Source organism: Oncorhynchus nerka, linkage group LG19 (assembly GCF_034236695.1).
Source record: "Oncorhynchus nerka isolate Pitt River linkage group LG19, Oner_Uvic_2.0, whole genome shotgun sequence".
Lineage (NCBI taxonomy): Eukaryota > Metazoa > Chordata > Actinopteri > Salmoniformes > Salmonidae > Oncorhynchus > Oncorhynchus nerka.
Window position 1 is genome coordinate 28,013,197 of NC_088414.1, and position 25,567 is coordinate 28,038,763.

Consider the following 25,567-nt stretch of genomic DNA (forward strand, 5'->3'; position numbering starts at 1 on the left):
GACGCTCACTGTTCGACCTATTTTTTTCTCGTTTGGTTGGATTTGGAATGAACTATCGCGAGGCTTGGTGAGGCGCTAGGGCCTTTTCTTTAAATGTCATGCGTACTGAACACGTTCCGTGCCATCCGGGATCCCATTGAACACGCACGTTGTCTCAAGTCAGTTGCACAGCAGACCGAAGATGGCGGACGTACAAAGTAAGTAACCCCTGCACAGTCTAAGAGTACAATCTTATTTCAAAGTAGCCAGCTACAACTGCTGTGGAATTTTAGGTCTTTGTTGTATATGTTTATTTACTAGGAAATTGTGAAATACTACTAGCAGCACTGCACCCAACATTGAGGCATGATCAAACAGGCGGCCACGTTCCCATTAACTTCGCATGACCCATCGTAAACCATGTGGTTATCAAACTAGCTACACTTATAGCAGTATATTAATTGATGTATCTAGTTTAAGTTACATGCGCATACTCCCGGATCATGGTATTGCAATAGTGCTGAATTATGATGGTAAGATGCCTAGCTAACTTTAACCACTAAGTCGTCATAGGTAACGTAGTTACTAAATACCGTAAGTAATACCGTTAGTACACTGTACACATCTAGGTGGGAAGTAACTAATGACGAAGTTAGCTAACTATCAAAGTACACGATGTTGTGTAACAGTCGTGTTCAACGGCAGCCTCGGAACTTTATCCTAGCTAGCTAGCGTTACGCCATTTTGTTAATAATCACACGCAACTAAAGGTTTCATCCAGACGCTGAAAGCATGGTGGCCACGTGGTCTGAAACGGTACCGCGAATTCATTCATATTAATTAACGACTAAGTTAACTTGCTTACTTGCAATATCTGAGTTGTATATGTGTCGTTATACACGTTTCTGTAACTGCGGACACCGTACATAATTGGGTAAAATTTACCGGTGAAGGCACATTCACACAAAGTACCACGTGCCGGTCGTGTCTGCCACGTGGGAGCGCGTTGCCAAATCGAGTATTGGTATGCTGGTGACACAGTTATTAGCTATCTCAATTAGCCGGGTAAACTCAACCCTCCGGATTGGGTTTAGTTGTATTAGTCGTATTTACGGGATGTGCATGGGTATACATCCAACGAAGTGCATACATTATGTACAAGTTTCTTCTCGACAATTCACTTCTGTTGAAAACTAAGGGGAATAATCCAGTATGGAAACGTCAGGGAACAAAACATGTTTGTTGCTGGCAAGTAATATTATCCATTTGTTTTTTTCAAGTGAACTCTGCGAAAAAGCAGAAGAAGAAGAAGGAAAAGACAGTTGCTGTTGATGACGTTGGGGTAAGTCCTTACAGTAATTGACTGATGCACCAGTTGCTACAAGCTTTGTTCACTTCAAATGGTATAAACGTCTGGGTACATTTTTCCTAAATTCCTAATTTTTGGGATACAGGATATTCAGGAGAGTGGAGATTTCCTCATCAAACCAGAGTCCAGAGTTGCTAGTCTGGACACGTCTCAATGGCCTTTGCTGCTAAAAGTGAGTTTGCCTACTCTTGTCCTGTCATCTATCTGTAAAAGCAGGATGTTGTTTTTGAAATGATGAACTTGTTTATCCATTCGCTGAGTGCTGCTGGGCCCTGGCCTTGCAGCACCCTGTGTCTGTTCTTGACTCAGGGGGTTCAGCGGCCTGACTCTATGCTTTTGCCCCAGTGTTCTACTGGGGTTAACTGCGTTGGGGGCAGGTGTGCTGGTGCAATGGTTAAGGGACCGGCCACAACTAAGACGAGCATAAACTCCTGATCACATCCCCTCCATGCAGTTACATTTGGTTATTTGTAAGGTAAATTCTTAATTCTAATTCTCCCCCCTTGACTAATTTTGTCATGCAGAATTTTGACAAACTCAACATCAGGACAGCTCACTACACACCCTTGCCAAATGGCTCCAACCCTCTGAAGAGGAACATTCAGGATTATGTCAGGTAACTTTTGGTCTTTTTTGGCTCAGTCTTGTAAAAACAGTTATGGAGCCACATGATGAATGTAAATAGATTGCACTAGCACTATATGCAAAGATGACTCCTTATCTATCACCCTTGTCTGATGGCTCCACTAGAGGTCGGTTTTAATTACGGCCTATTTCAAGTTATAACGATCGGTAATCGTCTTTTTTGGATGCCGATTACATTGCGGTCCACGAGGAAACTGCAAGTGCATCGTCAAAAGGACCTTGTGGCTGCAAGGAGCCACGGTAAGTTGCTAGCTAGCATTAAACTTATCTTGTAAAAAAAACAATCAATCTTAACATAATCACTAGTTAAATACACATGGTTGATAATATTACTAGGTCAACTAGCTTGTCCTGCGCTGCATATAAATTAACAGGCACCGCATTGATTATTATTGACGGGTGATTTAACAAAAGTGCATTTGCGGAAAAACCACAATCGTTTCACGAATGTACCTAACCATAAACCCCTCGCCTTAACAGCAACACACAGAAGTGTTTTTTAACCCGTGTTTTTTGTTAAAAGAAATTAGTGTTAGCAGGCAATATTTAACTAGGGAAATTGTCACTTCTCTTGCGCTCAGTGCAAGCAGAGTTGGGGTATATGCAACAGTTTTGGCCACCTGGCTTGTTGTGAACTGTGTGAAGAACGTAATTAATTTGTCAGAATTTTACATAACATTGAAGGTTGTGCAACGGAACAGCAATATTTAGACTTGGGAGTTGCCGGCTGTTCGTAAAAATACGGAACAGTTCCATATTTCACTGAAAGAATAAACATTTTGTTTTCGAAATGATAGTTTACGGATTTTACCATATTAATGAGCAAAGGCTCATATTTCTGTGTTTATTATATTGTAATTAAGTTTATGATTTGATAGAGCAGTCTGACTGAGCGGTGGTTGGCAGCAGCAGGCTCGTAAGCATTCATTCAAACAGCACTTTACTGCGTTTTGCCAGCAGCTCTTGGCAATGCTTGAGGCACAGCGCTGTTTGACTTCAAGCCTATCAACTCCTGAGATTAGGCTGGCAGTACTATAGTGCCTATAGGAAATTCCAATAGTCAAAGGTATATGAAATACAAGTGGTATAGAGAGCAATAGTCGACGTGTCATAATAACTACAACCTAAAACTTCTTAACTGGGAATATTGAACCACCGGCTTTCATATGCTCATGTTCTGAGCGAGGATCTTAAACGTTAGCTTTTTTAGATGGCACATATTGCACTTTTACTTATCAAACACAGTTTTTGCATTATTTAAGCCAAATCAAACATGTTTATTTATTTGAGACTAAGTAGATTTTATTTATGTATTATATTAAGTTAAAATAAGTGTTCATTCAGTATTGTAATTGTCATTATTACAAATGTATATAAAAACCGGCCAATTATTCGATATCAGCTTTTCTTGGTCCTCCAATGATCGGCATCGGTGCTGAAAAATAATAATCGTCCGATCTTTAGGCTCTGCAACTGATGCCCTTTTAAAATATTGAAGCGTTGTCTGATTTCATTTGGCTCCACTCTAAACCCCATCTCGATCCATGTGACTTTCAGGACTGGCTTCATCAACTTGGACAAGCCTGCCAATCCCTCCTCTCATGAGGTGGTGGCCTGGATCCGACGTATCCTGCGAGTGGAGAAGACTGGCCACAGTGGCACCCTGGACCCCAAGGTGACAGGTTGCCTCATTGTGTGTGTGGACAGAGCCACACGACTGGTCAAGTCCCAGCAGAGTGCAGGTGAGATCCTTTGTATGCCCAACCCCTTCCTGCTCTGAATGTTTACTTCCTGATGGTGATGTAAACACATTAAGATTGGCCTCTACTTACTACTCTTCTGCCGTCTGTTTCAGGCAAAGAGTATGTGGGAATTGTTCGGCTGCACAATGCTATTGAGAATGAGCACACACTTGCTAGGGTGAGTTCTCTTGTTAATGCAGTTTTTACTCTTAGCATGGTTCAGAGTTTGTAATTTAACTGTAAAAGTATGCCAATAAATTGGTGACTGCTTTTTTAATACGTAGTTACTGCCTCTTGACATGGATGTGAGATGATGAACGTGTTTATCCATTCTCTGAGTGCTTGCTAGGGTCCTACTTTCTCTGTGGTGCTCATGCCTGTTTTAGCCACTCTTGCCACCTCAGTGTTCTACTGGGGCAGCTTGTGGTGGAGAAAGAGGCAGGACTGGAGGGCCCTGCGATAACAAAGACGAGTTGACACACCTGATCACACATTAGTAAAGAAATTGGTGTTATACCAGTGTTGTGGGACATAGTGAGTAATCCTGCGCTTTTTTCTTTAGGGTATTGAAACCCTTACAGGAGCTTTGTTCCAGCGACCACCACTCATCGCAGCTGTAAAGCGGCAGTTGAGAGTTAGGACCGTTTATGAAAGCAAACTCATTGAGTATGACCCAGAGAGGAGATTAGGTGAGGAATCCAATTATTTATTTCCCTATGCGGAGGTTAAAAATCTTTGTCAGTACTGCTGTTTTAGAGATGCTAATCTAACCGTATTGTTTGTTTGTAGGTATTTTCTGGGTGAGCTGTGAGGCTGGGACCTACATCAGGACCCTGTGTGTCCACCTGGGGCTCCTCCTGGGTGTTGGTGGTCAGATGCAGGAGCTGAGGAGAGTTCGCTCTGGTGTTCTGGGAGAGAGGGTGAGTCTCGTACCTCTTTCATACTCCTTTGGCTGTGTTTTGTCTGGTTACATTGTACGGTCCAAAGTGTTGAGTTCGGTTCTGGGCCTCTCCCCAGTCCTGGTAATTATTCTTTGGCACAGAAATGGCATAGAGTGGCTCTGAATAGAAAGTGGTCATGCCAGCCACTTGATTCCACTCTAGCCAACATGTTATGGGAATGTTGATACTTAGGCCTATGTTCTGCTTAATGCGTCATGTATTTTGAACTCATTCGATGTTGGAATGTGTTCTCTGCAGGACAATTTGGTGACCATGCACGATGTGCTAGATGCTCAATGGCAGTATGACCACAACAAGGACGAGACGTACCTTCGCAGAGTCATCTACCCACTGGAAAAGCTTCTAATATCTCACAAGCGTCTGGTCATGAAAGACAGTGCAGTAAGTTTTTGTTTTCTGACTCTTAATTGACAGTCACTGTCATTTTCCAAGCGTGACCCTGTGTAGAGGACGGAACAAGTCTTTAAATGAGTTGTATGATTTTTCTCCCCAGGTGAATGCGATCTGCTATGGCGCAAAGATCATGCTGCCTGGTGTCCTGCGATATGAGGATGGCATTGAGATCAACCAGGATATTGTGGTTATAACGACCAAAGGAGAGGCCATTTGTATAGGTGAGCAATAGAAGTATGCTGTTCTGCAACGCAGGTGATTTTTCGAAAGGCCACATGATGATCTTGTAGATGGCATTAGCACTATGTGCAAAGATGACCTATTATCTATCACCCTTGACTGATGGCTTTGAAAAACCACATTTCTCCATATGCATATTTATGTTCCCATCTCAAGTTTGTTTCCTTTCAATTTTCCAGCTACTGCCCTCATGACGACTGCAGTGATCTCCACATGTGACCATGGGGTGGTGGCCAAGATCAAGAGAGTCATCATGGAACGAGACACCTATCCCCGCAAGTGGGGCTTAGGCCCAAAGGTAATGTCTCTTGTGCAAACTATTGGTAGTCTACTCATTTACATTTGTCTTTTTAGCAGCTGCTCTTATCCAGAGTGACTGATAGTGGTGAGTGCATACTGGTCCCCCGTGGGACTCAAACCCACGACCCTGGTGTGTGAGCCACATGGAACTATAACAGTTTATGCTTTTAGTCCTGTATCAGGAAGATTCAAACTCTGATTTGTAATGAACAGGCCAGCCAGAAGAAGATGATGATCCAGAAGGGTCTGCTGGACAAACATGGCAAAGCCAACGGCAGCACTCCATCAGACTGGAAGGAGGGCTACGTAGATTACAGGTGTGAAACCAGTCTGGTAGGGGCCTTGAGGGAGCAGTTTGGTATGCATGTTGTGGTTCTAGTCAGCAGACAGTTATCCCTTTCTGGTCTGCCCTGTGGTCTCTGAGGGAGTCAGTCTGCAACATCAACTCTCGTAGCTCAGCAGAGATCTGGTCATGCATTCTGCCTGGCTGGCAGCTGAGCTGTGTGAACATTCATAGCTACTAATTTCCACTCATGTGTGGTAACTTGCAATCCAAATGTTTGTCAACAGTTGTTTAGTAGTTTGTGCGTGTAGGTGCATTTTGTTAATCGTTCTTAAGGAAGTCTAATACACAGAGTGACATGTTGCCTTCTTCTTTTCAGTGCGTCCAAATCCAAGGCTGATGGAAATGGTGAAGCAAAGGTATGCTTACATGAGTTGATACTCTGGCATTGATTGATTTGATATTGATCAGTATTGGGACACACTCCAAAGAAGGTATAGTTTATTCCATGTATGAACTTATGCGCACAATGAGATGGACTAAACATTGTCTCTGTCTTTCAGAGGAAGCGCGAAGACAGTGACAGTGATGCAGCAGCACCCTCGGCTCCTTCCACTCCGTCGGGAGAAGAGAAGAAAGAGAAGAAGAAGAAAAAGAAGGAAAAGAAGCAGAAACTAGAAGCTGATACGGAGCCAGCAGCAGAGACGGACGGAGAGGTGTGTTTCTCCTTCTGGTCTGAATAGACAGCAGTATGACCTTGTGGCTCTGGTCACAGGGAGAGACATGTTGTGGTTTTCAGCAGTATTTTTCTAATATACATCCAGTTAATGGAGTGCCTTCCCTATGACTGGTGCTTGCACTGGAATATTTATATATCCCATGCAGAAAGTTATCCCTTTCCAACCTACTTGTCTTCAGAGGGAGTCAGTCTGCTACATTATTGCGGGTGTTTTTCTAGCATGCGCATTTGGTCATGTTGGTTCCTTACATCTTCTAAATCAAATTAAATTTTATTTGTCACATACACATGGTTAGCAGATGTTAGTGCGAGTGTAGCAAAATGCTTGTGCTTCTAGTTCCGACAATGCAGTAATAACCAACAAGTAATCTAGCTAACAATTCCAAAACTACTACCTTATAGACACAAGTGTAAGGGGATAAAGAATATGTACATAAAGATATATGAATGAGTGATGGTACAGAGCGGCATAGGCAGATACAGTAGATGGTATTGAGTGCAGTATATACATATGAGATGAGTATGTAAACAAAGTGGCATAGTTAGTGGCTAGTGATGCATGTATTACATAAGGATGCAGTAGATTATATAGAGTACAGTGTATACGTATACATATAAGATGAATAATGTAGGGTGTGTAAACATTATATTAGGTAGCATTGTTTAAAGTGGCTGATATATTTCCCATCAATTCCCATTATTAAAGTGGCTGGAGTTGAGTCAGTGTGTTGGCAGCAGCCACTCAATGTTAGTGGTGGCTGTCTACACCTATTTTGTTAGCAAAGTCACTACAGCTACACCCAACATGCCTCAAACTGTAGAGGGCATTTTCACTTAGGACACTTGAATTGCTTTAAACATTAGTCAAAGGAATAACAAATCTCTTATATGCACAGGTTGGTGAGAGTGCCAAGAAGAAGAAGAAGAAAAAGAAGGAAGCAGAAGCAGAGTGAAAAGCTTATGAAGCACACGGACAATGAAAAGGACCATAGAATGAATGCCTGGTGATATTTACCTAACAGATGCAATGGGCGCTGAAGAGGCAGCAGGCATAGCAAGAACCCAGAGTTTTAAACCTTTTATGTTAATCAAGTCTGTCCAGAATGGCCGCACATGGATAATCATAAGGGGCTTGGACTAGGTAAGGCTTGTGATCATGCGGTTAATGGTTGCCATCTCAACCGCCACGGTATGACCATATTTTTGTACTCATGGCAGTGACATTTCATTTTTAAATGTTTTAAGTGCTCCCTGTGTTGACAGCAGTATTTGTGTACCTCTACATGCGATCGGTTTTATTTTATATTGTACTGTAAATACAGAAACCAGCTATGATCATAAATTGTCGTTTGAAATGAATATTATTTTTTGTAACTGCCTTTGTGTCGTTTTTCTACCCAGTTGCTGGGATCTGAGGCTATTTTCTAGTGTAATGAAGGATGGAGTGAATAATTCATGTAATTTCTTATTCGGACCTACCTTTCGCACCAAATGAGTGTGAAACTTCAATCAGTAATATGGGGTGGTGGGGGTTTGATAGTGCCTTACATCATGACAGGTATATATTTCTGAGTTGAGACCAGTACTGAGGTTGTCAAAAAAATTGTTCACTTAACATGACAGACTTGACAATTTCATGTAGAACCTGTCTCCCTGTATTTTGATACATTACCATATATTAATACAGCTATGCAAAATCTCATGACTATTAAACCAGAGTTAAGGATACTGATAATCTTGTCAGGTAGTGGCATTGCCTTCACAGTAGTGGTCCACTTTAATTGTTAATAGACTAACAATCCTATCTGCAGTCGTATGGTACCAATCACTTGGCACCTAAAAAGCCTGATTCACTAAGGTTTTTACAAACATCTAAATGATCCCCTTGGTTGGGTTCATTGTCCTTTCTCTGAAATAAAATATCTATTGCTCTTTTGTTTTGCTTCTGTGTGAAACTTAGTTACAATTACGTAGTGATTAGCTGCTATGCAAAGAATGGTGTATGAGTTGCCAGGGTCTGTATTCACAAAGCCGCTCAAGAGTAGGAGTGCTGATTTATTTTATCTTTAACTAGGCAAGTCAGTTAAGAAATTCTTATTTTCAATGGTGGTTTAGGAATAGTGGGTTAACTGCCTTGTTCAGGGGCAGAAAAAGATTTTTTTTTGACCTTGTCAGCTCGGGGATTTGATCTTGTAACCTTTCGGTTACTAGTCTGGCCATAATCTTTTCCCATTCTGATCTAAAAGGCAGTTTAACCTAGATCAGCACGCAGAGACACTGGATATTGGCCCAGGTTTTGTTAAATATATGATAGTTGTTCAGGGGTACACAGGTCAGTAGACCCATGAAACAGGCACCCATTGTGGGGTGGAGGTGGCTTGCTCCATCTCTTCCTCCACTCCTTTCACACTCTCATCAACATCATTGTTAACCAGCTGCACATCAAAGAAGTGGCTGTAGCTGGAGAGGATGGCATCTGACTCCTTCTGGATCAACTGCACCGCTTCTGACTACAAGGAAAGGTACAAGTTATCAGACTACAAAGTCAAACTCCTGAGGGGTTCAGCATCTCATTACAGACTGAAAATGTTGATGCCGTAGTGTGATTGGTTGGAGAGAGCCATATTGTAAATGGTCCTTAACTGAAATCACCTTCATTCCTGGATGTAAGAAATGAGCAGTAGCGTACCTGAGTAGCTGAGTTGGTGGGTGCAATGAAAACCACCAGAGGTGCAAAGTCTGCCGTCCGCAAGAGTTTCAATGTCTGCATAACAACAAAAGAAGCCAAACCATCTTGTTATTCATCTGACACTTGAAACAAATACCTTGCTCTGCTAACCTTGGGTTTGTGTAAATAGTTATTTCTATGCCTACCTGTGGTTCAACATCCAGCACAGCGATTTTTCCTTGCTCATGGATCTTCTGGATAGTCTCTATTTTGGTTCCAAACATGAACCCCTGGAAGCTGCCATACTCCAACAGCTCATTCTCAGTGATGCACTTGGTCATGGTGTCGTTGGAGATGAAGTAGTACTCCTGCCCGTTCTCCTCGTCCTTACGTGGGGGTCTGGTGGTGTCTGTTTGGATCGAGCCACAGTTAATGGTGGGTTTTGGAAAACCAATTGCTCTCAAACCAGATAGAAGACCATTAGAAGTAAAGGCCTTACTTACGTGGTGCTGGGTAGGCAAACTTCCCTGGGTATTTGGTCAGCAACAGGCTTTTGATGTGGCTCCTTCCTACACCCGGTGCACCTGCACAGAGAGAGGTTCATCTAACCACTTTTAGTGTGACAATCTCAAATATTGGGTTTAAAATTAGGGTTAAGGCAGGCAGGTCTCGCTTATGATGATCATATATGGGGCTTACCAATAAGCACCAAGGTTTTTCTGCTGAAGGCAGGGAGCCGAACAACCTCTTCATAGGAAATCACGTCCAATTGGTCAAAGACTAACAAGGGAGAAAATAATATAAATTGGTGGTTTAGGGATCTAAAACAATGCCATGCAATGTCAAAAACATTATACATCTAGTTAGTATAGGTAGTTCTCAAGATTGTATTGGGTATAAACAAATGGCAAGTCTTACTAGAGCTGTGCTTGGCCAGATACTTGTCTTTGCACTTTTTCTTCTTTCCAAAGGGGCTGCAGGATTGGGTGCCCTCTGTGGCCTTGCTTTTACTTGCCATCCGCCTAGAGCAGAGAGGAGAGACTGGGGGTTACTCACACACTGAATATTTTAGAGCGGGTCTCAACGTAATGTTGAGAGTTAGAGTAATATAATACACAAGGTGCATTTTCTAATTCTAGTTGTGCGTCAGCAGTTTTTCTCTTATGTCAGTCACTGACTCACTCAACAAACTAAATTAGGATTCTAGTGATTTCAGTGCTTAAACATATTAATACAACAGCAGCTAAGATGGGGAGAAGTCTGTCCATAATAAAGCGTCACTCTGCCTTCTTAACAACACTATCAACAAGGCAGGTCCTACAGGCCCTAGTTTCATCGCACCTGAACTACTGTTTAGTCATGTGGTCACGTGCCACAAAGAGGCACTTAGGAAAATTGCAATTGGCTCAGAACAGGGCAGCACGGCTGGCCCTAGGATGTACACAGAGAGCTAACATTAATAATATGCATGTCAATTTCAGTGCTTAAAGCAACGTTCAGGCACAAGCTTTTTTACAGGTAATCAGAGTGGGTGTACTCTCCTACTTTGTGTACCATTACCATTCTTGAAGTTCTGGGGAGGGGATGAGTCCAGCGAAATCGGCGGTAGAGCTGTCCACCCTGCCTTGCCACCAATGTGGGTCCTGCTTGTTAATGATATGAATGATGTCACCCGTTTTGAACTTCAGCCCTGCCTCTTTGCATGGGATGAGGTCATCTTTGGCAGGGTCGTAGTCAACCTGAGCCCTCATGTACATCTGTGGAGGAAGTAACACAGAACTGCTGCACACATAGAGATGGCTGAAATGACACGATGCCTTGTCTGGGAAACTGGGAAATCATGTTCGCCATCTGTGCATTGTGGTTGATATGGTTGTTGCAATGAAGTGTAGCACTGCAGTTTCCAGCATATGGTGCAAAATGGTATATTATTCTGAATGAACTCAGGAGATAGTACTGTGGATCAGATTAAATGTACCTGTCTAAACAGCATCCTAGATGTTAGTGAGTAATATTTATTGATCCTTCCTTGTGGTATGCTCTATGATGCAACCCACAGAGGATCTAGCAGCATCCACAGGAGGGATTGGGTCTGTAAAAGTTTATTGTTTTGTATATATTTACAATATAGTTTAGGACATGCTACTAATATATCAATTGCCAAAGGGCATAGAATTAGACTCTCATCACTGACCACACTATTCGTGCAGTTATCATAAAATGCCTGGACAATGGACATGCTTCTGTTATTATGGATTTGACAAACATGCATGCTATAACACTGTTTTCCAATTAGTTCACATTCATAAATGAAACTCATTTCTCGAAATGTTGAATTATTCTAGGTTGAGAGGCAGATTGATGGGGGAGATATGATTGCATAATGTGACCAGCAGATGGCAGAGTGAAACGCTGAGCACTGCCAACGTGTTTCAGTTCAGTTCGCCAGTCTAACATGACTGCTGATCTGTATATTAGACCATTAGGGGAATCTAATGGTTGCATGGTCATCTGTGTCTTTCATTGTCTTAAGGGTAGGGTTCGCCTGACAAAAGGACAAACTCGATTTAATCCAGAGAATTTGGGAGAAGAGATGATTGGAGGTACAGGATGGTACCGTATCAAAGACGTGGTTACGCTTCAAGCATGGTATCGTAGAGAAAGAACCTTAACACCGCGGAACCATGTTTATTTGTCTTATTACAATGGTGGTAGTGAATAATCCAGGAATTTGCTGATATGGTCAAAATAGAATAGGAACAGTATGTAGATGACGATATAACATGTGACCAGAGTAGGTTATGAGTCACCAATAGATGACTAAATAAAGTGACTGATGCCCTCTGTAATGACTGTCAACCCCTTGTCAACTAAAGGGTATACTATTACACTATGTACTATACCTGGTGTATTTCTCTGATGAAATCATTTGGGATATCATGGCAGAACTAGTACAACAAAAAGAGTGTAACCCTGCTTGAATAGGAACCATTTCTTTGATCATGCATGCAGTTGAAATTAGATGTCAGGGTGCATAAAAATGATCAAATCAGTCCATTCATAAAGGGGAAAATGTGCAGATCCAATGGGTCATTTATTGGCTTACCTCACACACAGGAGAGCACCTTGGTTGGTTGGGGATGATTTTCATTGTGACTACTCCGTTGGTATCTTTCTGTAATGGGAGGATGGCGACCATTTTACTTACACTCCACACTATCAAAACTAGGATTGTGAGATTACAACATGTCACCCATTCTCTCAGGGGCAGAATGCTCTTCAGTACAGTTTGTGTTAAAACAGAGATGGTAGCGACTTGCCAGGATCTTTTGCAGTTGGTCGACAGATTGGTTGGCCACACTCTTTCCATTGATCTCTGCTATTTCATCCCCGACGTTTAGATAACCTGGAGATGGACAACAAATGATCAGCACAGTACAGAGGATCAGAATGACCAAAGAGTGTTATCAGGCAAATAACTAATATCTATTTGCTTTACAAGTATGGGAATACTGTTCCTTTTCTAATACAAATTCATTACAATCACTTCAGTATGTCAGTCAGTGTGGTTGAGTTCTGTACCTTGTCTGTGTATCATGCCCCCATGTAATATTCTGGCCACAGTGCACTTCTGTTTTCCATTCAATTTTAGAGTCACCCCCTAAAGGCAAAAAACACATGACAATCTTTCCTCAAGATGACAGATTGAGTCACTGAGAGATAGACACGAGAGACGAGGGAAATAACGTCGAGAGATAGCCAGAAAGGGACTGAGAGAGAAAAAAAGAGTGGAATTGGCATCTGAATGGTTTACCATGGGCTCTGAGGGATTTTTTTCAAACGCCACCTCACGCATCCTGGTTGGCTCAGTTCCGTTCATGTGACCAGCACTGCCGTTGGTGTATACTTCAGCTCCCGTTGTCTTATAGGCTGGCATAAGCCCCTACGGAAAAACATGTCAACACTTAACATCAATAGGCATAGGAGATGGATTCATTAACATGGCTTACTGGGGTGAAAAACTGGGGTGAAAAACACACTGTGCACACAACTGGAATGCACTCCTCCTATACAAAATGCCATTTTGGATTATCATCTTGGCAAAAATCTCATAATCCGTCCAAAACATCCAAGTTTGGAAGGTTACTAGGTGTCAATGGTTGGCCCTATTTCTTTTATAAATTGTGGGGCAGTGCAATCATGAAAAAAGTTTTTACTATCTCGTGCCAAGCACCCAAACAACTCAAAATGATAAATAATTGCCAGTTGCAGCAGTACAGCTACAATTTGTAAAATGTTGTGGACTAGGAATAAATAAATACATTGTTACAATGAGCTAAAACGTCCTGATCATCTGATGTTTCATAATTAGAACACCGGCATTTCCAGTGGCGTTATTAAAAGCTTTTTTCGTCTGCACCCCAACAGCCATGTTTCATTTGCAGTTTCAGCATCTGTTCGAGGTTGAAAATTAACTCCACTTTTTCACCAGCTCATTAGGCAGGGACAACCCATGTCCGCTACTCTGGTACACAAAAGGTTGTCATGGCTACTACGCCTGAGTGAAATCGTGTTAAGAAGAAAAGTATTGATATGAAAAAACAAATCGCTCGTAAAGTTGAAGACATACATTACACCCACAAATAACAACCTTGACTATTTGACCGCTGTCTGGCTGTGAGAACACTAAACGGTGTGTAATGTCACTCAAAGGAATGTGGCCTTTACTGGTGATCCCTCCACTCCAACCGTTCCATTTCAACCAGGTTTGATTGAATCCAATGCCAAATGCTTAAGTACACCAAAAGTACACTATGTTAATGACCTTTTTATGACCATGAAATACCACAGCAGCAAATTCAAAGCATGGATCCAAATGTACACCATGAGACTCTTTTAGTCCAGATTGGAGTCTTTCCTTTCCTGAATTCCACACAGCAATAATTGAAGTGGGACCTCCTGTGGGATTTGGCCTGTTCTGCTGTCTGGATGTCCCTCCATTACACATGCTTTTATCACATTAGCTAAATCCCTTTCACTGCCCCCGGCCACATGGGCCTTATCACATTGCTAGCCCTGCCAGGGATGAGTAAAACCACTCACGTGGATGGCCATCATACTAATCTAGCCCCTGACTGTTCTGTACATGGACCCCAGGGTGACAAAGGTTACTTACCAGCATTATTGTGCAATAATGAAATGAAGTCTCCTATACTCCCTGTAGGAACATGCTGCCAGCTACGGCGGCAAACGTTTGTTATCTAACATAGATACGTTTGATTATCTTTTCATAGATAACTGCTAGTGTTCCTTTACTGTTTGCGATCTCAGGCTGTATAGGGACATGGAAAGTAATAAAATTAGTTCAGAGAAATCACAAGGTGACTTCGTCAACCATGCAAACAGAAACAACTTTTCTTTTTAGATAGGTTAAGAATGTGTTCAATGTGTTTGACCACACAATGCTGACACAAATGAATTCTCAGTGACTCTGACAGCTTTGTTTTCACAGTTATCCGCTCACATAAAAATATTTAAGCCTATAAGAAGGGGGAATCTGTCATAGTTTTTTATATGAATGGAAATCAATACGCCAGTAGTTTTGTCTAGTCTAGTCAGATCCACTGGCTAAAGGTACGGGAGGTGGCGATGATGTCTTTGAGAGAAAACTACAAGGCCATAAAAATGATTAACAACTCCAATGGCAATGACCTGTTACTTCCATCCTCATAATTTCACAAAGGCATTTCCTTTATCTTATTTGTTTTAGTCTCTCCTTGTTCCTTGTAACTGAATGTACCCTCTCTCACATTGGACCCTCTCTCACTATATATACCATCTCTCACTGTGTACCCTCTCTCACCACAGACCCTCTCTCACTATTTACCCTCTCTCACTATGTACCATCGCACAATGTACCCTCTCGCACTACGTACCCTCTCTCACTATGTACCCTCTTTCACTATGGACTGTATTTCACAATGTACCATCTCTCACCACGTACCTTCTCTCAGTATGTACCCTCTCTCACTACGTACCCTCTCTCAATATGTACCATCTCTCACTATGTACCCTCTCTCACTATGTACATTATCTCACTTGTGTACCCTCTCACTATGCACCCTCTCTCACAATTGACCCCCTCTCACTATGTACCATATCTCAATATGTACCATGTCTCAATATGTACCCTCTCTCACTATGTACCCTTTCTCACTACGGACCCTCTCTCACTTTGGACTCTCTCTCACTATGGGCCCCCACTCAATATGGGCCCTCACTCACCATGTACCCTCTCTCACTATGGACCCTCTCTCAGTATGTACCCTCTCTCACTATGTACCCTCTCTCACGGTGTACCCTCTCTCACTATGTACATTCTCTCACTGTGTACCCCCCTTCACTATGTACCATCTATCACTATGTACCTTCTTGAACTATGTACCCGTTCTCACTACGGACCCTCTCTCACTATGTACCTTTTCACACTATGGACCCTCTCTCACTATGGACCCTCTCTCATTATGTACCCTCTCTCACTTGGGACCCTGTCTCACTATGAACACTCTCTCACTATGTACCTTCCCACACTATGTACCCTCTCTCACTTTGGAACTTCTCTCACTGTGTACCCTCTCGCACTATGGGCCCTCTTTCACTATTTGTACCCTCTCTCGCTATGTACCCGCTCTCACTACGGACCCGCTCTCACTATGTACCTTCTCGCCCTATGTACCCTCTATCACTTTGGACACTCTCACTGTGTACCCTCTCTCACTATGTACCCTCTCTCACTATGAACCACCTCTCTCACTATGTACCCTCTCTCAATATGGGACCTCTCTTACTATCTAGCCTCTCTCACTATGGGCCCTCACTCAATATGTACCCTCTTTTACTATGTACCCTCTCTCACTTTGGACCCTCCCTCACTAAGTACTCACTATTTACCATTTCCCCCTATGTACCCTCTCTCACTACAGATCCTCTCTCACTATGGACCATCTCTCAATATGTGCCCTCTTTTACTATGTACCCTCTCCCACTATGTACCTTCTCTCACTATGTACCCTATCTCACTTTGGACCCTCCCTCACTATGAACCGTCTCTCACTATGTACCAGAGGTCGACCGATTATGATTTTTCAACGCCGATACCGATTATTGGAGGACCAAAAAAGCCAATACCGATTAATTGGCCGATTTTTTAAAATATATTTGTAATAATGACAATTACAACAATACTGAATGAACACTTATTTTAACTTAATATAATACATCAATAAAATAAATTTTGCCTCAACTAAATAATGAAACATGTTCAATTTGGTTTAAATAATGCAAAAACAAAGTGTTGGAGAAGAAAGTAAAAGTGCAATATGTGCTATGTAAGAAAGCTAACGTTTCAGTTCCTTGCTCAGAACATGAGAACATATGAAAGCTGGTGGTTCCTCTTAACATGAGTCATGCAGAGTCAGGATTCCCCCTCCTCTTCCCTTCACCGTTTGTCTGAGATGGAACAGAACAAGGTCTCACACACACACACGCGCGCAAACACGCACACACACACACACACACACACAGTGTTCAAGGAAAGCTTAGAGGTGTCTTATGGTCAATGTAAGTAAACATGTTGTTTACTTTGCAACATAATATAGATATTTACAGGACACCAGTAATAGGAGAGTAGAAACAGTCCCTGTCATCAATGTAGTAGAGCTCTCTCTGTACTGCATCCCTCGATAAACTCTGATGAAAAGACATCCCCACACAAGGGCATAGAATGCAGTAAAGAGTGCATAGAGCGCAGTATGCTGCTTATCCACTAAGACGGACCAGTCCTGTAGGAGACACCTGGGGCTTAACAGTTTCACCATCATACAGACAAACAGGTTGAAGCCTTGAACGTTCATTACATTACTCATATTGTTCAGCACACAGAACTGAGTCATAAAGAGACAGGGAGGGCTCACTCAGCCTCCAATAAATCCTCCTGCGAAGTGCTGACCCTGGTTGGACTGAGAGGGAAGTCACATGTCTAAAGGAAACCGTCAGACTTTGGTCTAAAGGTCAACTGGTATCATCTGGATAATTAATATATGTAATAGCAGAAAACAGCCGAGAATAGCAGGAGAACACACAGCACTGTAATTGATTGAATAAGCTGAACTTACAAAGTTGCAAAAACATTTTACTTTCCAATGTTGTGTTAATGATGACCAAGGCACACATGGTTCCCACTTTTACCTCCCATAGTCAATTAACTGTCTGTCCACTGGGCTAGGATTTTAAGATCACCTTTGTATAATTGACAAGCTCCAGTTTTCCTGAAGCGTTTTTTGGAACTTCTGAAGTGAGGACCAAGTTTATTTCGTTTTTTTTTTAACAAGATCCCATTTCCATAGTTACAAACAAGAATCAAAAAGGTGTGCGTCTAAAGTGAGACATAACAGGAGAGAGAGCTTACAACCTTTCAATACCCAATAAAGTTTGAAAACGAATTTACCAAGTGAGCTATCAAACCAGTCCAGTTAAAGCTAAAGTATCTTCTTTTATTTTAACATAATAAATGACTGGCACCATATCCCGGTGACAAGGCCAAACAGTGCCTCAGGCCAAAAGAGTCCTGCTACTACCTAATGTGAAATATGGAATTCGTTATGCTGTTACAGTGAAATTAGGCAGGCACCCACTGTAGGTATTGGCAGTTTAACAGTAAACACATTGCGTAGTCCTCCTCGTGCAGGTATCAAAGTTTGAATATAGCATTATTAAAATATTACAGCTACTCATTGTATTATCCCTCCTAATGTTGGAGACTAAGTATTATCAATAACCCCCTTTATCTCATATTGCTGAACTAGTCAAGGAGTCAGGAATGCAACATAGTTTGATACGCTATCTGAAAAAACAGTTACAGGCTCCAACGTGCCAGGGTGGATTCAACTGGGCAGTTCCTTGGCACTCACAGTCTCCCAGAAGAAAAACACTCTGTTCTTCTGTGGCTTCCTACTTCCACTGCACTGAGCCGTGTCAGAGGGGAGGGGGGTCACGTGATCTCCGAGTCAAAGAAAAACAAGCTGTCTTGAATCCTTGTTTTTTTTTGTACAAGTGAGTCATTGGTGCTGACCCCTGATCTCATTGTGTGAACAGAGGCCTCTGGGAGTTGTAGTCGTGCACCAGTGACCGACACAAAGTATGTACGGATCAATGTAAGTAAACATGTTCACAAATGAAGATAGTTCACTCAGGCCATTTACCATTGAAAAAAATGGTCTGTTCCGGTATACTTAACTGGGTGTGTCTCCCATAGACACCAATGCAATAGCAGCTAGGTCTGGTCGACTAAGTTCATTGACTTTAATTGAACCAGAAAAAAAAACAGAGAAAAGAAAACAGTGAGTGGGGTTTCTCGCTTCCTCTTCCATCTCTGAAGGAAGCTTGGTTATTGAAAGGGAAAAGGAAAAAGTGGGGGAGGGGTATAAAAAACAACAGGGCTGTTTTTTTTTACAAGACAGCTATAAGGCTCACTGTTGTGTGTTCTTTCATTTGTCTGTGGTTCCCATAATCTAATCCAGTGTTGAACATGGCTGTGAATACACCATTTGTCTGTGGTTCCCATAATCTAATCCAGTGTTGAAGATGGCTGTGAATACACCATTTGTCTGTGGTTCCCATAATCTAATCCAGTGTTGAACATGGCTGTGAATACACCATTTGTCTGTGGTTCCCATAATCTAATCCAGCGTTGAAGATGGCTGTGAATACACCATTTGTCTGTGGTTCCCATAATCTAATCCAGTGTTGAAGATGGCTGTGAATACACCATTTGAAAGAATAAGTGTTCCAGTGAAACATGAACAGCACAATACTGCTAGACAAATAGTTTAAGGTGGAAACTGGATCTAATGTCTCTGTAATCATGTTTGAGGGATAACAAGGCCAGCAAAGTTTGATATGAAATCAGAGAGCCACATTGTTCATGGGGCCATGTTTTTTGTTTAAATGAGGGGATGTAACACAAGCACATTCACAATGTTCTAGTGTCTGTCTGTCCCTGTTTAATCCAATGAGTCCCACTGTAACGCCTGCGCGTTTTGGACTTCTAACTTGTTGTACCATTGGATTTGTCTATTTCTTCTGCATCTGTAGATACCAAACATTTGTCTGTGTGATTACGGGGGCTGAGCTAGAGTGGTGTTTGTGAGACAAGGACGGATCCCGAAGGGGCCCGTAAGTATGTACAAAAAGTCTGTAGAGGCCCGAATGGTTTGAGCTACGAACTATTAAAAGCTACTGTCACTATGAAAAGCTGAGGCTGACGAACCTGCACTTGTTCTGCTCTATGATGCTCACAAGCTACACAAGAGTCGTTAGAAAGTAAGGGGTTCTTCTATAGAAGTTCATAGGAAGTCCCAGGAAATAGTGTCTCTAATTTTGCAATAAGCTCACATAGTTGCTGTCACAAACTCCAAACAGTTGTCACTAACTAGTTGGATATTCATTTCCCATTGAGCAAACAATTTATATACTTACAGCATTCAAATAAATTCATTTTTATCAGGTTTTTGCTTTGGCGGACCTATTTTTGATTTATTTACATTTGTCAATAATACTCATGACTGCAACTGTTTATGTCAAATTGTTTTGTGTTCTACTTGCAGCCATGGTTGTCCTGAAAAGGACTTCATTGGCATGTAGCCTCGAGGTTAGCACGTTGGGCCAGTACCTGAAAGGTTGCTGGTTTGAATACCGGAGCCAACAAGGTGATAAATCTGTTGCTGTGCCCTTGAGCACGGCACTTATAATCCTAATTGTTGTACAATGGCGACCCTGGCCGTGACCCCACTCTCTGCGGGTGTCTCAGGGGGAGTTGGGATATGGGAAAAAACACATATCCATTACACACTTGTCTATAACAGGACAAATATAAGCACCTCCAAAATGACTATTAAATATAAGGGCTGGACCATGCAGATAAATGAAAGTCAGAGAAATGAAAAGACGATTTTTGCTGGGGTCTCGGGACTGATAGGGTTAAACTGCACCAATGACACAGGGGTTTAGGATGGGAGACATTGTGTGTTAGGCAGACGTGGCTATGTGTCTATTTATAGAAAGCTGCAGTTCTTTAGCCTGGATGATTAGGCTAGTCTCTAGTGAAACATGACTCAGTGTGTGGCAGGCAGGAGCAGGCTGAGTCTGCACACGGCAGGTGGGTAACACACACAGGAAGCCTTACAAACATACTGCACTCTAATCGATCTGGCTAGAGTCGCTTTTCAGTTCAGCTACAGACACAAAATACACACTTGCAGTCCAAGGCAAGCATCACAAAGATGGAAAAGTAAAGTCAACGTTGGACACACACACATACATGCAAACAACGAGACACCAGCACTCATCTCTATGATATTCCAGATTTCACAATAGATGCAGATTTCACATTTCAGCTTCTCGTTGAGGTACACTTTAACATGAGGCTCTGCACTAGGTTATTACCCATGATGTCAGGGAAAGAGTCCATGCAAGGCTTCTCTTCTCAGCACTCAACGTTTCACAATGTTGAAGTTGCTACTTCAATGTCACTTTCAGACATACTTTGTTTAACGTATCAATCAGAGGACATGTTTTCCTTTTTGGAAGTATCATGACTTCTTTCGAACATGACTTTCTCCCTCGCTCGTTTGCTCCTCCTTCACTGATCAAGCAGAGTGAGCCACTGGAACCTATGTTATAGAGACATTGAACCACGGGTCATTTCCCGTTTCACACTGCATATTTAAATATTGTATCCCCGACGTAGATCATCAGAATATTTCTACTACTGTACATTGTATTTTAATTACACTGTTTATACACACAGTACATTTATTCATACACTGGATTCTTGACATTGCTTACTCTAATACGTCTTCTGCTGTCCATATCATTATTAGTTGATCTTGTATCAATTCTCAAATCAAATCAAATCAAAGTTTATTTGTCACGTGTGCCGAATTCAACAGGTGTAGACCTTACAGTGAAATGCTTACTTACAGGCTCTAACCAATGGTGCGAAAAAAGAAAAAAAAGGTATGCGTGTGTGTGTGTGTGTGTGTAGGTAAGTAAAGAAATAAAACAACAGTAAAAAGACATTTGAAAAAAGAGTAGCAAGGCTATATACAGACACCTGTGCTCATACATATAGATTGAATTGGATTACTCCTACAAGTGCTATTTGGCTTGTTAATCAGATTTATCCCATCGTTCTTGATTTCTTGTATTTTTTTCTGTCCATTGCATTTGAATTGGTTGACATTTTATTGCATTGTTAGGAGCTAGTAACATAAGCATTTCGCTGCACCCGCTACAACACCTGCTAAACTGTGTACGCGGACAATAAACGTCCATTTAAAAATGTTTTTATTGAACCTTTATTTAACTAGGCAAGTCAGTTAAGAACAAATTCTTATTTCACCCCTCCAAACCCTCCCCTAACCACGCTGGGCCAATTTTGCACTGCCCAAGGCTCAAACCAGGGTCTGTAGTGATGCCTCTAGCACTGAGATTCAGTGCCTTAGACCGCTGCGCCACTCAGGAGCCTAAAATAGAGGGGTGACCCATTCCTCAAGTAAATCCCATCAAACTCCAGACAGTATGGGCCCTACAGGGCACTAGAGTTTGCGAATATGGGTGATTGTTAATAGGACAACTGATGGCTACAACCATCAAACTAGTAGTAGCACATTAATGGGGTGCACATTCATGTAATACATGTATCCTTATATCGATCAGTATTGCATCAATTCAGGCAATTTATCGCAATATGGATTTTTGTCCCTATCGTCCAGCTCTACCATGCACCCTAACCCTAATCCTCTGACCCTGACCAGGCCTATTGTCCAATCATCACATGCCAAGAAATCCCCCCTTGAGACAGACAAAGGAGAAGAGGGGTTTGTTTGTTAACCTCCTGCCTGCGTTGAATAGGTACACCTGGCTCTGCATTTCACTCAAGCAAGCAAACAAAGACAAGGATTTGAGAATGTCAACCTGATCTAGGGGACTGAGGGGATTAACAATCTGCCTGGCTAATCTACTACAGTAGTGCCTCATCAAGAGGCTGATAACATTAAGTCCTCACCTGTGGGGTCAAAGGTCCATGGTGAATTGTGTGGTTGGAATGGGATCATACTAGTACTGTAAGACCCTTAAAAGACAAGTGGAAGTCTATCACAAATAATTAAGAAGACAGATGAAAATCCATATTAAAACATCCAGAGCAGGTGTCTCAGTTTGGAAAACATCCCTTGATGTAATTATTATAGGAGCGTAACACATTGTTGAAATGAGATGCTGTACATGGTCAACAAATGTACATGTCTAAACAAGTGGAAAGAAGTGTTAAAAACAGTAGTAGGCCTATACTGTCTATGAGTACCAATGTCAGTCCCCTCTTCTAAAGGATACAACTATCCATTATGTAGACATCACATGTATCTTCTCTATTGCTGTGAAACAGTTAACCTGTTTCCTCTATGTGCCTGGTGTGTGGTTTCTGTTCCTTGTTAGAGAAATAGCAGAACTGAATCTTACTTATTATGACTTGTCTGGTGCAAATTAAGATGGGATTTGACAAGCACTGAATTTTTCATGATGCAGTAATGTCTTGGGAGTGACCTAGACTGAAACTTGTGCATGACATAGGTGAAATTGCCACATGTCCCGCCCCGATATTCAGGTCAAGTTGACGCCCCCCTACTTCTCAATTTCCAAACAGAAATGGAGTGTGCCTTTGGTGGTTCAGTGATGTGTAATTCTGGTAATGCGCACCGCGACCGACGTAGCTAGTTTGCTAGCTAAGCTAGCCACTTGTAGCTAGCCAGTAACTCCTCCAGTATGTGTTGACGTCATTTCACAGCATTTGTTTTTGGATGGAAGCTGTAGAGATCGATAAGATCTGTAGCCAAATATCTTATTCATTACCTTTTTTTGTTGTTGCATTAAATGACCTGGTATGAAGACGCATTTGTCAGTTATATGACTGTACGTTTGTTTATGTGTAACTATGTGTTGTTGTTTTTGTGGCACTGCTTTGCTTTATCTTGGCCAGGTCGCAGTTGTAAATGAGAACTTGTTCTCAACTGGCCTACCTGGTTAAATTAAGGTGAAATAAAAAATGTATTAAAAAATATAGTTTAAAGCTGTTACTCTTGCGTTTTTGCCCAAAGTCGACCTATAAAGTACCTGTCCAGTGTTTCCAGATTTTTATGAAATATGCCTATAATTAATTACAGTTTTCCTTCCAAAAAAGGTAATTAATTATGTTAAAAGCAGGTTTTCTGTTATGGAATGGCGTGGGTGTACTCCAACACCAGAATGGTGTGGGTTTATACCGGCCATTCAAAATATTAATGCGAGTAGACCGCTGACTGGCCAGCTCAACTTCCTCAGGAGGATGACGCCATCCTCTATGAGGAAATAACAAGCATTTTTTAAATGGTCTGCTTGAGATGGGTTTATTTAAGTGTTTTTTTTCTACAATTTATGCTTTGGCCACAAATATGAATATAGGATGGGTCATTATTTGGGTATGAGTTAACAAGATATTCACCGGACAGTTACTTTAAAACCGCAAAAATGTTCTCTTAGCTTCATGGCCAAATTTGTAGAGTAGCAGGACATTTGCTTTAAATATGGAAAATGTTCTTTCATCCTCATGGCGAAATGTGTAGAACAGCATGAGATGAGCAATAAAACTGCACATTTTTCTCTCTGCTCCATGGCAAAATGTGTTGAAATGCAAGACGTTAGCCGTTTTCCTAACAACATTATTTGAGAATGAGTTAACAGAATATTCACTGAACAGTTACTTAAAAAATGCAAAATGTTCTCTCATCCTCATGGCAAAATGTGAAGAATAGCATTAAACCTATATTTAATCATGTATATGAAAAACACAAAAAGCACATGAACACCAAGATGATCGTCTTAAACCGGGTTGTAAATCAGCGCTGACCTGCGCATACCCCCTGCGTCTTGAACTGATGCAATGAAGTTGATGGACATATCTGTATTGCTTTACAACATCACCAAGGAATGAATGTAGGCTACATACAGCCTTCCATATAGGCGTATAGGCCTACTGCTGATTTGATTAAGACATTTTATATTATTATGGCAATGGTATGAATGTATTGTAGAGTAGACCGCTTACCTTTTCCGGCTTTGGTTTATTTTGGAGGAGCTGCTCCAGGTACAGGTCGGAGAGGGCTGTTCGAGCGCTGTTGACCCGCTCAAGTATGACAGCAGGTTCGTTTTTATTGGATTTTAAAGTCATCTTTACCGGTTAGCAAAAAAATAAAAGTGAACGTGAAGCGCCCTTGTTCAAGGTCCGCAATAGGCTGGTCCTAGGTGTAGCTGGGCCAGGGGAAATGAGTGATAACGAACCCTGGCGGTCTGATCAATTGCTGTTCTAGTTTAAAGTCCGTGGTTTTGATCAATACGGAGGTAGCTATATTGCATTATAGGCTGCAAGGACACAGCTGACAAAGCAAGAAAACATTCCGGTGCTAAAGAAGGCTGGCTCAATGCAGCTTCCTCAGTGGTAGAGCTCTTACGTGCTGCTGAGGGCAGAGGCGAATACGCTACGAGAGGCTACCTTCATGCATAAAGGCGGTATTACAGCGTCATTTGTTTTTTTTTTACATCGGACTGCTATATGAAACACCTGGGAAATGTCGAACACCAGTAAAGACCACTTTAGCCGAGAGGATACCCCTCAGAAATGGTGTTTTCTTCTCATCTCGGCGCAGCAGACACCATAGCAGACAGCCAGTCACATACACTGAAAAACTGTACAAGTGCGCCAATGTTGCAAGGCAAAAGACTGAAACCAATAATGCTCATGAAAGAAAGTTTAAGGTAAATAACAGTCAAAATCATGTTTTTCATGAAATTAGAAGATATTTGGATTAAACCAGATCAAAGTATGATGACCAAAGTAGGAAAAATGTTGCTACAACATTGATAAAGTTTGATCATAAAGTTACTGGTCCCCTCCCCCATGTCAAACACCTGGATTCAGGAGGCATGATTATTAAAGGATTAAGGTGACATCATTGCGAAACAAAATGACATAATTGATGCAATTTCAGTGTTGTTTGAATTGCTTTGTGTATCAACACATTTGCTTGAGGTGATTTTACTGCAATACTGCTTACTGCATCCACATTTCTTGATACAGTGCCTTCAGAAAGTATTCA

The 25,567-nt window shown here is 41.7% G+C and overlaps 2 protein-coding genes and 5 non-coding genes across 8 annotated transcripts; 6 read left to right on the forward strand and 1 right to left on the reverse strand.

Annotated features, from left to right (window-relative positions):
- The first annotated feature begins 99 nt into the window (after positions 1–99).
- LOC115101295 (H/ACA ribonucleoprotein complex subunit DKC1) lies at positions 100–8,026 on the forward strand. Its single transcript, XM_029620665.2, has 15 exons — positions 100–197; positions 1,260–1,321; positions 1,434–1,520; positions 1,873–1,964; positions 3,551–3,735; positions 3,849–3,913; positions 4,298–4,424; positions 4,525–4,655; positions 4,935–5,078; positions 5,191–5,311; positions 5,510–5,628; positions 5,844–5,947; positions 6,293–6,332; positions 6,477–6,629; positions 7,549–8,026. The coding sequence occupies exons 1-15, from the start codon at positions 182–184 to the stop codon at positions 7,603–7,605; spliced, it is 1,503 nt and encodes a 500-aa protein (XP_029476525.1). The 5' UTR covers positions 100–181; the 3' UTR covers positions 7,606–8,026.
- On the forward strand, positions 1,575–1,787 carry LOC115101504 (small nucleolar RNA SNORD17). The gene has a single exon (XR_003859308.1). It is a non-coding gene; the product is annotated as a small nucleolar RNA SNORD17 (small nucleolar RNA).
- Positions 2,012–2,091, forward strand: LOC115101495 (small nucleolar RNA SNORD83). The gene has a single exon (XR_003859299.1). It is a non-coding gene; the product is annotated as a small nucleolar RNA SNORD83 (small nucleolar RNA).
- Positions 4,041–4,225, forward strand: LOC115101505 (small nucleolar RNA SNORD17). Its single transcript, XR_003859309.1, has one exon. It is a non-coding gene; the product is annotated as a small nucleolar RNA SNORD17 (small nucleolar RNA).
- LOC115101500 (small nucleolar RNA SNORA36 family) lies at positions 4,715–4,847 on the forward strand. Its single transcript, XR_003859304.1, has one exon. It is a non-coding gene; the product is annotated as a small nucleolar RNA SNORA36 family (small nucleolar RNA).
- LOC115101494 (small nucleolar RNA SNORD83) lies at positions 5,361–5,438 on the forward strand. Its single transcript, XR_003859298.1, has one exon. It is a non-coding gene; the product is annotated as a small nucleolar RNA SNORD83 (small nucleolar RNA).
- On the reverse strand, positions 6,398–24,959 carry LOC115101296 (55 kDa erythrocyte membrane protein-like). Of its 2 annotated transcripts, none has more exons than XM_029620666.2 (12): positions 24,520–24,959; positions 13,135–13,263; positions 12,903–12,981; positions 12,641–12,726; positions 12,427–12,495; positions 10,881–11,077; positions 10,239–10,342; positions 10,020–10,100; positions 9,824–9,904; positions 9,527–9,729; positions 9,342–9,416; positions 6,398–9,162 (listed from the first exon to the last, which is right to left on the reverse strand). In XM_029620666.2, the coding sequence occupies exons 1-12, from the start codon at positions 24,640–24,642 to the stop codon at positions 8,986–8,988; spliced, it is 1,404 nt and encodes a 467-aa protein (XP_029476526.1). In that variant the 5' UTR covers positions 24,643–24,959; the 3' UTR covers positions 6,398–8,985. The 2 variants fall into 2 exon arrangements, with proteins under 2 accessions (XP_029476526.1, XP_064860901.1); XM_065004829.1 differs by lacking the exon at positions 24,520–24,959 and adding an exon at positions 22,447–22,511.
- Positions 24,960–25,567: the final 608 nt, after the last annotated feature.